The 16078-nt window shown below is 38.7% G+C and overlaps 1 protein-coding gene across 2 annotated transcripts in view; it reads right to left on the minus strand.

Annotated features, from left to right (window-relative positions):
• The window catches only part of neil1 (nei-like DNA glycosylase 1), a 30588-nt gene extending 15405 nt beyond the window's left edge, over positions 1-15183 (minus strand). For both annotated transcript variants that reach the window (XM_020928212.2, XM_055155205.1), the window contains exons 1-3: positions 15078-15183; positions 12209-12682; positions 5241-5360 (exon numbers count right to left, since the gene is read on the minus strand). In XM_020928212.2, coding sequence (XP_020783871.2) covers positions 5241-5360; positions 12209-12651 — 563 coding nt within the window. In that variant the 5' untranslated portion in view covers positions 12652-12682; positions 15078-15183. The remainder of the gene's footprint in view (positions 1-5240; positions 5361-12208; positions 12683-15077) is intronic.
• Positions 15184-16078: the final 895 nt, after the last annotated feature.

Raw genomic sequence — 16078 nt, forward strand, 5'->3', positions numbered from 1 at the left:
AGAACTGTTATTTCTTCTTGTCGTCTGCACTAAAATGGAGCAAAGGATCATGGTCTATGTAGTTCCATGTGTTTTTTAAGCTGTTGCTGCATCATAACTCTTCATTTAAGCAAAGAGAATTGTAATTCGATATATTGTGATGGTCCACAATAGAGCCCGACCAATATGGATTTTGTTGTGGCCGATATGAAACCGATAAACTGGGAGTTGGAGCTGCCGATAGCCAATATAATCGCTGATATATTTAGTGATGTAAAAATTCACTGTAAATCTTGAATTGTCTAAAAAAAACTTAGGTTTGGCTCTAGTGGATATTAAATTGGATTTATTTAAGCAACATTTACTGTTTTTCTGCTTCTTTACATCATATTTACAGACAGTAGTTCGGACTAATGACATTTTTGCATCACATTCTACACACTAGTGATGGGTATTCCAGTTCTTAGAGAACCGGCTCTTTTGGCTCGGCTCACTAAAAGCAGCTGGCTCTTTCGGTCTGCACTAATAAATGTCCTTTTAATCCAGATTCAAACCGATTGTCCGTAAAAAGAAAATAATCTCAGTGTTGCGCTCGGCTGCGGGTGTAAACAAACACACGTGAGTGACGTGACGTGATGTGACTCTGTGGTGTGTTCAGGGACAGTACAGACACACACACAAATGACTCCACTGATAAATACTGATGTGGAGCCACATATCAGGACATTTATCTGTCTGTAAACTGGATTAAATGAACATAATGTAGAGAGTCTAAGCTTTATAACGAGGTATAACATGCCCACGTGAAATATCGGCCCTTATCAGCCAATAATATCGGCCACCCGATATATCGGTCGGGCTCTAGTCCACGATATTATTGTGAGAACTTTGACGATACGATATCACGATATTTCGGTTATTGTTACATCCCTAGTATTGGACCTTTAAATTTAGAAGTGAGCAAGGTACCCACTTTGCCACTTTTACATTTTTCAGTAAGAGCAATGTCCCTGTCTGTTAAGATTATAAGTTTAACCCTCGTAAAGCACCTGTACTGCTATTTTGGACTTTTTTTTTAATGACCCAGTGACCCCTTTTTTCCTTCATCTTGCAGCTCCAGGTGTGTTTGTGATGAGGAAACAACATTATAACACACTTTAGATCAGAGAACAGTGGAATATTGTCCCTTTGAGAAGAAAACAATGCTCTTTTCATTCGCCAAAGTTTCAGTTTCAGCCGCCCCCAAGGCCTCCAAACTAAAAACAAACCTCTTCAGACTGAACAAAGGCACATTTAAAAGTCTCGACTCAATAGTCCTTGAATCCTGCTTTGCTCAGAGTCACGCAGCCGATAAACTGTTCCAGGAAAAAAAAAAAAAAAAAAAAAAAACAAGCACCAGGGTCTACAGGTGGAATTTAGCTCTCGTGCTGCGAATTGGCACAAAACATCTTTGTACCAGACTGTGCACTGTCCCTGTCTCATAAATAAATAAAAATAATATATATATATAATAACAATAATAAACTTTCCTCAACGGCTCAACAGGACAGCAGGGTTTAAAGGGCCTGTAATCGCCTGGATAGAAACGATAGCAGTGGAAGAGGAACAAAGCCGAGTTGAGCTCGAGTTGAGGCGAGTTTCAGCTGACGTCATTGTTATTAAAAGCCCGCGTTGCTGCTGGGAAATATTTTGGTCGGAGGCAAGAAACACGGTAGCGTCAAACACAGTGTGTAACCTCGCGTATTTATCACCGATAATGGTAAATTCCTGCTGCATTATCGGATGCACAAATAGAAACACGGAAGAAGGAAAATGTCTTTTTCGTATTCTGAGTGAAAAGAACCGCCAACGGTGAATTAAATGACTTTCAAACATCCGCAGAGCAAACGTAGAAGATCCTAACAAACCGTGGACTCCAACAAGTTCAACAACACATCGAGACTCTTGGAGGTTTTCATCTTTTCTGCTGTGAATGGCCCAGGAGTTTCCACCAAGTCATTGTGGATGTCGCCCAAGTGAATATTTGTCCAGGTAGTTGGTGATTCTGACCAGAAATTTGGTTTGTTCCACCTTCTGTAGTGGTTGAAAAGGGTGATTTGTTGCCCGTTGATGTTTATGACCAATTTCTGGTCAAATGGTCTTGGGTCCTCTGCCGTTAGAGTGGATAAATAACCGGGATCAATACCCTTTACGTGCTTTCTCGCTCCGTCCGTCGTGTTGAATTAGTGTTTACCAAAATAATTCCCTGCATGCAACGCACGCTTTTGTCAACAATGAAACTCGCCTATACATGCATCACAAATTTCAGACATCTGGTCATCACGCACAATTCACACTGGGAAGGATTTTCCGAAAAAGTGAACATCAAACCTCCATGTTTGTTTTCCCAGTGGGATGTGTCTATTGTCAAAGTCGATCTTTTCAAGTCTTTTGAACCATATCACTTTTGTTTCTGGTTCTGATATTGTCATATACAGTGTTGGAGAGTAACAGATTACATGTACTGGAGTTAAGTAATCCAGGTTACTAAAACCAGGTCTAAACTAAATCTAAAACAGGACTAAAACAGGTCTAAAACAGGACTAAAACCAGGTCTAAAACAGGACTAAAACCAGGTCTAAAACAGGATTAAAACCAAGTCTAAAACAGGATTAAAACCAGGTCTAAAACAGGATTAAAACCAGGTCTAAACTAAATCTAAAACCAGGTCTAAAACTAAATCTAAACCAGGTCTAAAACAGGACTAAAACCAGGTCTAAAACAGGACTAAAACCAGGTCTAAAACTAGATCTAAAACCAGGTCTAAACTAAATCTAAACCAGGTCTAAAACAGGACTAAAACCAGGTCTAAAACAGGACTAAAACCAGGTCTAAAACAGGATTAAAACCAGGTCTAAAACTAAATCTAAACCAGGTCTAAAACAGGACTAAAACCAGGTCTAAAACAGGATTAAAACCAGGTCTAAAACAGGATTAAAACCAGGTCTAAACTAAATCTAAACCAGGTCTAAAACAGGACTAAAACCAGGTCTAAAACAGGACTAAAACCAGGTCTAAAACAGTATTAAAACCAGGTCTAAAACAGTATTAAAACCAGGTCTAAACTAAATCTAAGCCAGGTCTAAACCAGGACTAAAACAGGTCTAAAACAGGACTGAAACTAGGTCTAAAACAGGATTAAAACCAGGTCTAAACTAGATCTAAACCAAGTCTAAACCAGGACTAAACCAGGACTAAATCCTGCTGTGTGGACGTGTCTCTTTTTCTATCAATAATATTTTTAATTTGGTTCAGTAAAGTCTGGGCTTTTATTTTCTTTATCAGACAAAACATCTTATGTTACGATTTCCTCGTCTTTGCTTCTCTACAGCAAATCAAGTAATCCAAAGTATTCAGATTACATTACTCACTTTAAGTAATTTAATGGATTCCATTACAAACTACATTCTGGGATATGTAATCTGTAATCTGTAGGGGATATTTGGTCATATTTTAGTTTTGGAATTCAGTCATCGTAATTTTGTGATTGTTGGATCCTAACAGCGGAAAACAGCTCAAGAAATGGGCTTCGGAAGTTTGCCAACTCCATTGTTTTCCCAGTGGGACGTGTCTATTGTCAAAGTCGATCTTTTCAAGTCTTTTGAACCATTTCACTTTTGTTTCTGGTTCTGGTCATATTTTAGTTTTGGGATTCAGACATCGTAATTGTGTGGTTTTTGGATCCGAACAGCGGAAAACGACTTGAGAAATTTGTTTGTGAACTCCATAAATACAAAAGTGAATCAGATGTGTGTGACTCCAAACCTCGGTTCAAACTGTTTCTCTTCCCAACGGAATTGAAAAATAGTGAAAGGTGAAGGTGATGGGCAGGATTGATCCACAGGAAGAACCAAAAAGGAAACATTTGACTGACTAAATCATCCTGAGTTTGCAGAGAACATTTTGTAAGTGGAGTAACGACAAAACAAAATCCCGATCCCTCACTCAACCTTGATTACAAATGTAAACAGTCAACACCAAAGTGAAAGGCACCAACTGTTCACCAAGAAACACCTTCCACTGCAAAGAGACCAAGACGGTCTCACGGTTTCTCAGGCATGTAAACGCAGTATCACAAATACTGACATAACCGGGACATGGCTAATAACTGGGATACTGATGTGCATGTAAACACACTCAGTGATGTGTGTGTCGACTTTTGTCAGATAGAACAGCTGAACACACTCGTGGCTCGTTCTTTTTACAACACAAATCAAATATTGTTCAGAAAGTTCTTCCCAAGTCTGTCGCAGAAGTTTCCATAAATGTGTGGCACTTGTAGGTTGCTTCACTCTTCAGTCTTCAGCTCGATGGGGTTTAAGTCTGGACACTCCAGGTTTTCAAGGTTCTTTTTTCTTACTAAACCAGGTCTAAACAATATGACACTTACCAGCAGGTGGACATAATGTAAAGCAGCAGTGACCTCATATAACAATAATTTCTCTATCAATAATATTTTTTTATTTATAAGAATCTCGGACTTCCGGTCATCGCACAATTCATACTGGGAAGGATTTTCTGAAAAAGTGATCATCAAACCTCCATGTTTGTTTTCCCAGTGGGATGTGTCTATTGTCAAAGTCGATCTTTTCAAGTCTTTTGAACCATATCACTTTTGTTTCTGGTTCTGATATTGTCATATTTTAGTTTTGGGATTCGGATGTCATAATTGTGTGTGGTTGTTGGATCCTAACAGCGGAAAACGACTTGAGAAATTTGTTGGCGAACTCCATAAATGCAAAAGTGAATCAGATGTGTGTGACTCAAACCTCTGTTCAAACTGTTTCTCTTCCCAACGGAATTGAAAAATAGTGAAAGGTGAAGGTGATGGGCAGGATTGATCCACAGGAAGAACCAAAAAGGAAACATTTGTCTGACTAAATCATCCCGAGTTTACAGAGAACATTTTGTATGTGGAGCGACAACAAAACAAAATCCCGATCCCTCACTCAACCTTGATTACGAATTTAAAAAGTCAACACCAAAGCGAAAGGCACCAACTGTTCACCAAGAAACACCTTCCACTGCAAAGAGACCAAGACGTGATGTTGCTGTAAAACCACAAGAACAAGAAAGTGCAGCTCAGTCTGTTTGTCTTCTGCTCCTCTCCATTAACAAACGGGATTTTGCTTTGTTGTCGCTCCACGTACAAAATGTTCTCTGCAAACTCGGGGTTGATTTCTTGCCCCTGACAAAACCCCGAGAGCTCCGGAGTCCCTCACCTGTGCAGGATCTCCGCTCGCAGGTAGTTCCCGATGCCGTTGAAGTATTTCTGATTGAGCAGAACTTCACAGATGGGTCGGTCGAAGGCGTGGTCGGACAGACGAGACAGAACATTCTCCCTGGAAAAAAAAAAAAAAAAAAACGGGAGCTGTGAGTTTAAAGTTAGTTAGATGTTCCACAGTTTGGCATTAACTTCTCCATCTTGTATTTACTCATTTACTAAGAAATAGCTTGAAAAACAAATTTATTTTTCTGCAAGCGGATCTCGCCCCTCCACAGATTTGACCAATAACTGGGCCAGTGTCACCTGCTCATAGTGTAGATTTAATGCCGTGCTGTGGAACATGCAAGGCAACGCGATCTCCATGGAGACAGTTGTCCTTTAAGCTTCTTCTTAAAAGAATCTAATGTAGTAATCTAAGTTCTAATGTTGTTTCCTCATCACAGACAGACCTGGAGTTGTGTTTTGTGAGTTATTTTCTCAATTTGTGATGTCATGTTTTTTTTTTTGTTTTTTGTTTTTTATTTAGATCCCCATGAGCTACTGAATAAAGACAGTAACTTTTTTTCCTGGGGTCTACATCTGTGCCTAGTCAGTCTGACGTCACCTAGTTCCTCCGCTCAGTTTCATTTCTCTCCAGCGACTAGATCGGGAATCAGAAAACACTAGACCAGGAGTGTCAAACTCATTTTGTTCCGGGGGCCGTATCCAACCGACTTTGATCCCAAAGGGGCCGGATCAGAAAACTCATGACATATAAACCCCAAAAATAACAATAAGTTCAAATATTTGTGCAGAGAAACACAAATCTATTACAGAAATCTTTTTTAATTGATGAACTCTTTCTTTTACAAAATATTATAATATTATGAACAACCTGAAACTTTAAGAAAAAGGCAATTTTAACACAAAGTTTTAACATGAACTTGTTTGTAAACAGGAATAAATCCATGTTTCTTGTAAAATCCTGCACTCGGCTCCACTTTTCTCATGTTGGACATTTTTCTGATGAGGGTGTCACGGTCAACAGTCAAAACGATCGTCCTTTAAGAGCGTTTGGAAAGAGACAAGTCTTCATTTGTGCTGCTCTGGTGGGAGGGGCCACGTACAGAGACGCTGGAGACGCTGCTGTGATAAACACCACAGAAAATTAACAAGCTTTTAATAAAAAATAGAATCAAAATATTTTAGTAGAAAATCAGCCGAGGGCCAGATTAAAGGTCTTGGAGGGCCGGATCTGGCCCCCGGGCCGCATGTTTGACACCTGTGCTCTAGACGGTTCGCAAAAACCCTGGAAGTGTGAGTTTGGGCACCAGCCAATCAGAGAAGAGACAGACATTCTGTGTTGTCAACGATTCCTGAGATCGAGGATTTAAAGCCGAACAAAGAGAATGTTTGGTGAATTTCATCAAGAGGAAAGACGTTATTGTTCTTCTTCCTACGGGATTTGGGAAAAGCTTAATAAACCAGTGATACAGCAGTGATTGGTTAAATAAAAAAAGTACCCGCCTACCGTCGAGCAAATTAATTCTAACACTGCAAGGTCAGACTTTCACTTCATAGAAACCGGCTGATGCATTCATAGCCTGGCACAGATGTAGCCTGATTCTTTTTTTTAATTTTCATACAGGAAACAGACAGAGGATGTACAATAGTGTTATAACTTTTTTACAACCTCTACACCCTGTATCATATTTTGATGAACTTTTGCCAGTAATGAAAGGAATTGACCTTCAGTTGGTCATATTTTTGGAAAAAAAGTCTCCCCAGACTCAAAATGAAGTTTTGGTAAAGCAACAACCAGAATAAAACTGTTATAAGGTTCATATCTGTTCAATCATAAAATAACCAAAGGCAATTTTCTCTTTAATAACACAGGAACAAAACACATGATCAGGGTAAAGATCATATAAAATAGGAAACTAAAAATCCAAAAATGATGATTGTCAGTGTTGTTAGCGACGATGAATCAAATGGTTTATAAAGTGAAACAAGAATAGAAACTGAAACTCCAGTATTATGATGACAGTATAACTTATTATTGATCCATTTTCAGTTAAATTGACTTGTCATGGTCCTTGTGAGAACTTAACACCATTTCACATTTCATATCATTGGCTGTAATGTGTATTTAATTATTATTTTTTGTTTCGGGGGGACTTTTTTTAAAAGCGTGTTGAAAATGAAGTTTGGTTTCTTCAATTATACCAAAAAGTTCATCCAATCATGATGCAGGACTTTGATTTTGGAAAAAAAAAGTTTAAAAAGTTATAACCCTAATGCACAAGCACCAGGAGGGTGGGCCACAAAATGATGGTATTTTTTTTTTTAAGTTTCAAATTTCTTTCCTGCCAATGTTTTATTTGAGTCTAACCCATGAAAAAATATTCCATGTAAAATCTCAGCCTGATTAGTTCATATTTAGAGGCAGCTCAAGCTCTAAAGTTTTGTTTTTGAGTCATTTGTCATTCACTGTGTTTTTGTACAAACTGCAGTAAACGATGATAAATTCTAATGAAAACAGAGTATCCCCAAGTTTGATTACACCAGATTTAAGACTTTTGAAAGACCTTTTAAAGAGCACTTAAAAGAAAATCAAGACCTACACCGCACCCAAAAACACCAGATCCAAACAACTACAGAACTATATTGAGAATCTAAGAGCCACTGTGGATTAAACCGTCACTTCCTCATGATCCATCCAGCATCTTCCACTCAACTGATTGTTTACTCATCACCGCCGGCGCCAGAAACCAAAGTATTGTTTGTGTGTACTCCAAATGAGACGTTCAATCACGTTACATGATTCCACGTGGTTGTTTTTTTCCCCTCCCTCCATTTAACATCACACTGCAGCCCGGTTGAGTTTACAACAAATAGGCTAACGAAATTTAAACCCTTTAAGACTTGGACAACATAATTTAAGACTTTTTAAAGGCCTTGATTTAGGAACATGAAATTTAAGATCTTTTTAAAACTTTTAAGACCCCGTGGCTCCACTGGAAAGGTAAATACTGTGTATTTAAATGAAAATTTGGTAACACGTTATAATAACTACACCTTACTTAGCCTTAATAAAGCATGAACAAAGACTTAATTAATAATGAACAAAGATTTAATTAAAGGTTGTATGGAGGATTTTTTTTTTTTTAGTTCAAAATTGTCAGTGAAAGTTTAAAATACCATTACAGAGATGCAGCAGCCTTGTAATTATGATGATTTTTAAAAAAAAGAATGAAAATCTATCAGCTGTGGACGTAGTGAGGCCGGATAAACATCAGCCAATAGAAAACGAGGCTGCCTCATTTTCTATTGGCCCTTAGGTTGTCAATCAAACTCCCTACGCGCGGGGATTACGTGGTTTATGCAGCGATTCTTAGGGGCTTTTTCAAACTGTAGCTTCTTCGCATTTTGCACAAAGTTTGTTGCGACGGCGGACGAGAATCCACGATCAGTTCGCCGCAAAAGAAAGTCAGTTTTTGAGGTCGCTGAAAGAAGAAGAGAAGGAGAAAAGGAGCGAAGACAAACTGAGGTGATTCTTGGAGATTTCTTCCAGCGACGGCGCGAATGAAGCAGACGAAGGGTCTAAAAACTGAAGACGGTTGCTAAAATATTTCTAGACAGGAAACTTCAGCAGTAATTCTGAACATGCACTGGATGTAAACAAGCCTGATTTCTAGAGTAAAGAGGCGGGAGGAGATGTTTCTACTGAGGGAGATGTGGAGGAGGAAGGTGGTGTCATACATGTAAAAGGACTGTCGCTGTATTTCTCTTCCCTTGAAATATCCTCTATACAACCTTTAATAATGATTCACGCTTAGTAAATGCTTAATAAAGCATAATTTGTCTTCACTTTAGAAAAGCTCTCAAAAAGACTTAACTAACAGATAACAGCTGCCTGAATGATCATTGCTTTGCATTATTAGTAAATCATTCTCTCATGGCTTATTAATGATTAATAAATGCTCAAATGTTTAGTTCATGAGTAATTAAGTATGAAATAATTATGAGTAACTATTTACAGCACAAGCAAATTAAGTGCAAGTGCTAATTAAGGTAGTAATTAAGTAGTTACTAAGCGTGACTCATTATTAATTAAGTCTTTGTTCATGCTTTATTAAGGCTAAATAAGGTGTAGTTATTATAATGTGTTATCGAACATTTTAATAATAGAAAATAAACTTTGATTTGTATAACTGCTTTATGTTTTTACGGCTGTTTTTCTTCAGTGACGTCCACTCAGAGAAAAGTGAAAGAATCTTTTCATTCCCATCATTGGTCATGGCACTGACACATGTATCTTTGCACTGAAGGAGATGTTGGATAAATATAATTCCCAGGGGTCCACTATATTCATGTGTTTTTTAGATGCTTCTAAAGCATTTGATCGGATTAATCATGGGAAACTATTCAGCAAATTAACAAACCGAGGTGTTCCAGGGTACCTCATTAGAATACTTATCTTCTGGTGCACCTGTCAGTCCATGCAGGTGAAATGGGGTGATTCTACTTCTGACTCTTTTAGGGTCAGTAATGGAGTTCGCCAGGGTGGAATCCTGTCTCCCCTTCTGTTTAATATCTATGTTGATGACCTGTCTGTGCAGCTGAATGAATGTAAAATTGGATGTTTTGCTGGTGATTATCTGTATAATCATTTAATGTATGCAGATGACCTAGTGCTGCTGTGTCCTTACAGTGCAGGTCTGCAGCAGCTTTTAAATATCTGTTCTCAGTTTGGCTTTGAATATGACATTAAGTACAATGCTTGGAAAAGTCACGTAATGATTGTTAAAACAAAAGAGGACAAAAAGTTGTCCTTTCCTGTTTTCTCTGTGTGCGGGAGTGCCCTCCAACTCACAGATGAGGTCAAAATATCTTGGACATTATGTGTCACCAGTGAGTCTCAGATGATAGAGACATGTACAGGCAGCAGTGTGAGCTTTATGGCCAGGCCAATATGCTTGTCCGTAAGTTCTCTATGTGCTCCAGTCATGTCAAAATTGCACTTTTTAAATGTTTTTGCTCACCTTTGTATACTGCGCATCTTTGGCGTAACTATAAGAAAAAGAGTTTGCAGAGTTTGACAGTGGCGTATAACGACTCTTTGAGAATATTACTGAAAGTGCCGAGGTTCTGTAGCGCCAGTGAATTGTTTGTAAATTGTGATGTGAGACCCTGTGCTGTCATAATCAGGTGTTGTATTTATTCATTTATGTGTAGAGCCGTGAATCTGAGTCATCAAATCATTGAAGCTCTAGTGTGTTCCTGTGAGGAGCTCTGTCAGATTCACCTCTGAGCTGTGGAGACACTGGCTCTTGTCTGTAAACATTATAACATGCACTGTATTTAACTTTTTATTCTTACTATTGTTTTTTTTTTTTTTTCTTTTTATACTATGAACCAGATATCATGTGTTCTTAATAAAGATTGAATTGAATTGAATTCTTTTTGGGGTTTTTTTATTCTACCACAATCTCATGACTTCTCCCCAAACGACGCCGGCGCTGAATAGAAATGTGACCAAAAAATGTGACCAAAAAATGTGACCAAAAAATGTGACCGGCACTGCATAAAAACGTGACCATAAAAAATGACCACAAACACGGAGAAAAACACGGAGCACCTGACCACGTGAGGACAATTTGTTCCAGTATCTGCGCCTCTGAGTTTGAGAACAGATAAAAACGCCTCGCAGACGACTTAAGAACGACTGGTGCTCTTTCTAAAGGGAACGCAGAACAGTTTCACATTAAAAAGCTTTACCTGAAAAATAAAATAAAGTAAAATCTTGTGTAACCAGTAGAAAAAATAAGGTCGAGCTTGAGCTGCTCCTAAACATTTACCAGTTAAACTAAAATTTTGCACACGTTTTTTTTTTTTTCCATAGGTAAACTCAAACTAAACTGTCTAGAACTTAGATTTTCTGAACCACCCTAAACTGTTCCACATTCACACTGACAAAGGAACAAAAACTAAACAAAACCAGACACCACAAAAATAACAAAAATATACAAATAATCATGATCATTAAAATAACTGCTTGACTTTTGTTCAGATTAGAGACAGAATCATTTAAATATTCAAATATTAAGCCCTAAACCAGGACTAAACTAGGACTAAACCAGGACTAAACCAGGACTAAAACCAGGTCTAAACCAGTACTAAATCTAGGTCTAAACTAGGTCTAAACCAGGATTAAACCAGGACTAAACCAGGACTAAACCAGGACTAAAACCAGGTCTAAACTAAAACTAAACTAGGTCTAAACCAGGACTAAACCAGGATAAAACCAGGACTAAACCAGGACTAAAAGACTAAAATCAGGACTAAAACCAGGTCTAAACCAGGACTAAACCAGGACTAAACCAGGACTAAAACCAGAACTAAACCAGGTCTAAAACCAAGACTAAACCAGGATTAAAACCAGGACTAAACCAGGAAAACCAGGTCTAAAACCAGGACTAAACCAGGTCTAAACCAGGACTAAAACCAGGACTAAAACCAGGACTAAAACTAGGTCTAAACCAGGTCTAAACCAGGACTAAATCATGTCTAAACCAGGACTAAAACCAGGACTAAACCAGGACTAAACCAAGACTAAAGTCAGGACTAAAACCTGGTCTAAACAGCACTAAATCTAGGTCTAAACCAGGACTAAAAGGACTAAAACCAGGACTAAACCAGGACTAAAACTAAAATCAGGAAAATCTAAAACAAAACTAAAACCAGAACTAAACCAGTCTAAACCAGGACTAAAACCAGGACTAAACCAGGACTAAACCATGACTAAACCAGGACTAAAACCAGGACTAAACCAAGACTAAAGTCAGGACTAAACCCTGGTCTAAACAGCACTAAATCTAGGTCTAAACCAGGACTTAAACCAGGACTAAAATTAGGACTAAAACCAGGTCTAAACCAGGTCTAACCCAGTCTGTTTATCAGTGTGTGGTGTGGATTTCTGACCTAAATCTTTTATACTCAAACATCACACAGGGGCCTCGGTCGGGTTGCCAGGTCCCGTTGGGTTGCCAGGTCCCGAAGCGCCGCGTGTCCACGAAACTCAGCACCCGGCGCGGCTTCTCTTTCGTGTAAAACCTCAAATGCGCGTGTTTGGGCAGCTCCTCCTCCGCGGTCATCTTGAACAGCCCGGACATCCCGAAGCGAAACACGACGTCCATGGGCTCCGTCCCGTTTCTCCTTTTCCCGTCGTCTCCGGGTTTGGGTCGGAGGGTCAGCTTCACCTCCTTCCCTCTGGACGCGGCGGTGATGGTGTACGCCTCGCAGCTGAAGGGGACGTCGGGGCTCTTGCTGACGTCGGATTTGCGCACGGCTCCGGTGAACACGACGCCCTCGCACACTCGGTTCACGTAAAGACTGGCCAGGTGCAGCTCGGGTCCCTCCGGCATGTCGTCTGCGTCCGAACGCCTGAAAAAAAAACTGTAAAGACGGTGTTTGAGTCGGACTAGTTCTACATTTAAAAGGTTTTATCTTACACGAAAATGACTCTTGTGAGTTTTACAATGTGGCTGCGTCCTCACAAACAGACCTGGAGTTGTGTTTTGTTTAACCCTCTAACTCTTTATTATTAGTCTGAACTAAAACCAGGACTAAAATCAGGACTAAACCAGCACTAAATCTAGGTCTAAACTAGGTCTAAACCAGGATTAAACCAGGTCCTAACCAGGACTAAAATCAGGTCTAAAATTTAGGACTAAACCAGGTCTAAAATCAGGACTAAACAAGGACTAAATCTAGGTCTAAACTAGGTCTAAACCAGGACTAAAACCAGGTCTAAACCAGGTCTAAACCAGGTCTAAACCAGCACTAAATCTAGGTCTAAACCAGGACTAAACCAGGACTATAACCAGGTCTAAACCAGGTCTAAAATCAGGACTAAATCAGGACTAAAACCAGGTCTAAAATTAGGACTAAAATCAGGTCTAAACCAGGTCTAAAATCAGGACTAAACCAGCACTAAATCTAGGTCTAAACTACATCTAAACCAGGACTAAAATCAGGTTTAAAATTAGGACTAAACCAGGACTAAACCAGCACTAAATCTAGGTCTAAACCAGGACTAAAACCAGAACTAAACAGGACTAAAATTTTGACAAAAAACAGATCTAAAACCAGCATAAAATCTAGGTCTAAACTAGGTCTAAAAGCAGGACTAAAACCAGGACTAAACCAGAACTAAACAGGACTAAAATTTGGACTAAAACCAGATCTAAACCAGCACTAAATCAAGGTCTAAACTAGGTCTAAACCAGGTCTAAAATCAGGACTAAACCAGTACTAAATCTAGATCTAAACCAGGTTCTAAAATCTGGACTAAAAGTTGGATGAAAACCAGGTCTATACCAGCACTAAATCTAGGTCTAAACTAGGTCTAAACCAGGACTAAAACCAGGACTACATTTAAAGGTTTTATCTTACACAAAACTGACTCTTGTGAGTTTTACAATGTGGCTGCGTCCTCAAAAACAGACCTGGAGTTGTGTTTTGTTTCCTCTAACTCTTTATTTTTCGTCTGTTTAAATCACTGTTTCCCAAAGACTGAGTCACGATCCTCAGGTGGGTCCAATCCAACTTTGCTTGTATAGCACATTTTATAAACACAACAGTTTCCAAAGTGCTTCACACAGCAATAAAAAACATCCCATTAAAAAAAAAAAAAAAAAAAAAAAAAAAAAAAAAAAAAAAAAAACCATAAAAAAAAATTTAATCTGCAGAATTATGTTTCAATCATAAGGAAAGTAATAGAATAAATAAAATAATAATAAAATAAATGAACAAAAATAATAAAATCAATACATAAAAGCAGTACTAAAAATAAAATTGATAAAAACTATAATAAATAAATAAACAAATAAATAAATACATAAATCCAATCCAATTTTATTTGTATAGCACATTTTATAAACAAAACAGTTTCCAAAGTGCTTCACAAAGCAATGCAAAAACATTTACTTTTCTTTTATTTTTTCCTGCTCAAAATGCTCTGTTCTGAGGAAAGGCAAAGCTCTCGCATCTATCTCCGAGCATGTCCCACCAGGAGGAGGCCCGGGGAAGACCCAGGACACACTGGAGGGACTGTGTCTCTGGACTGGACTGGGAACACCTCAGGGTCTCCCCAGAGGAGCTGGAGGAAGTGTCTGGGGTGGAGGAAGTCTGGGAGTCCCTGCTTAAAACTGCTGCCCCCGCGACCCGACCCCAGGTAAGAGGAAGAAAATGGATGGATGGATGCTCTGTTCCACCTCGTGATGTCAAGAAGTGGTAGTTTTCAAGTGAACAGCTCCATTTACCTTCAGTTCAGTAAAGACTGAAATGATCCAGACGATCCTATTCAAAGTGTGTGAAGCACTTCCTGTATTTTCACAACATCACAATGTGGAATGAAGTGTTTTCCATTTGAGGAAAGAACTCCTAACATAAACATGCAGGGTGCGTGTGAATGAAACGAAACACAACTCCAGATTTGTTCATGATGAGGTATAATGAAATCAGAAATCAATTTGAAAAAAATAATCTGTGGTGATGATTTGTGTAAACTGAGCTGGAACATTACAAAAGCTGCAGATTCAGGAGAATGATATATTCCCTGACCCTGACAGTCCGGCCAAAGCAAACCCGCTGTTTCTGAAGAACTCTGTCATAACTGTGGCCAAACTAAATAATTATAAAACCTACAAGTCTGTGATCCACCCACCTGCCCGAGCGCAGCCTGATCATTCATACAGGAATCAGATCGAATAACACGAAGTACGTTAAATATTTACTTCACTTTGATGTTAATTTTGCATGAATAAAGCGCACGGTTCTGAAAACTTACCACGAAGAAAACGATTCAAAATCTCAGCGCAAACACCAGGACCCACGTTGGTTTGTTACCAAAGAGTTGTTGTGCAACGTAAGAGCGTGAATCCCGTGAAGTCTCGCGAGATTTCGAATTGTTCTGTCATCCATCTTGTTTGTAGTTTTATTTTTACTTTCTCTATTTTGTCCTGATCAGCAGTGTTGGGAAGGTGATTTTTAAAATGTAATCCCCTACAGATTACAGATTACTTACACCAAAATGTAGTTTGTAACGTAATCCATTAAATGACTTAAAGTGAGTAATGTAATCTGAATACTTTGGATTACTTGATTTGCTGTAGAGAAAGCAAAGACGAGGAAATCGGAACATAAGATGTTTTATCTGATAAAAGAAAATAAAAAGGCCAGACTTTACTGAACCAAATTAAAAATATTATTGATAGAAGAAGAGACATGTTCACACATCATGATTTAGTCCTGTTAAATCCTGGTTTAGTCCTGTTATAGTCCTGTTATAGTCCTGGTTTAGATCTAGTTTAGACCTGGTTTTAGACCTGGTTTAATCCTGGTTTAGACCTGGTTTAGATCTAGTTTAGACCTGGTTTTAGTCCTGTTTTAGTCCTGGTTTTAGACCTGTTTTAGTCCTGGTTTTAGACCTGTTTTAGTCCTGTTTTAGTCCGGGTTTAGTCCAGGTTTAGTCCAGGTTTAGACCTGGTTTAGATCTAGTTTAGACCTGGTTTTAGACCTGGTTTAATCCTGGTTTAGATCTAGTTTAGACCTGGTTTAGACCTGGTTTTAGTCCTGTTTTAGTCCTGGTTTTAGACCTGGTTTTAGTCCTGTTTTAGTCCTGGTTTTAGACCTGGTTTTAGACCTGGTTTTAGACCTGTTTTAGTCCTGTTTTAGTCCGGGTTTAGTCCTGGTTTAGACCTGGTTTAGATCTAGTTTAGACCTGGTTTTAGACCTGGTTTAGATCTAGTTTAGACCTGGTTTTAGACCTGGTTTTAGTCCTGTTTTAGT

This window comes from Boleophthalmus pectinirostris, unplaced genomic scaffold, assembly GCF_026225935.1.
Source record: "Boleophthalmus pectinirostris isolate CB_2022bp ecotype Guang Dong unplaced genomic scaffold, ASM2622593v1 HiC_scaffold_2, whole genome shotgun sequence".
Classification (NCBI taxonomy): Eukaryota; Metazoa; Chordata; class Actinopteri; order Gobiiformes; family Gobiidae; genus Boleophthalmus; species Boleophthalmus pectinirostris.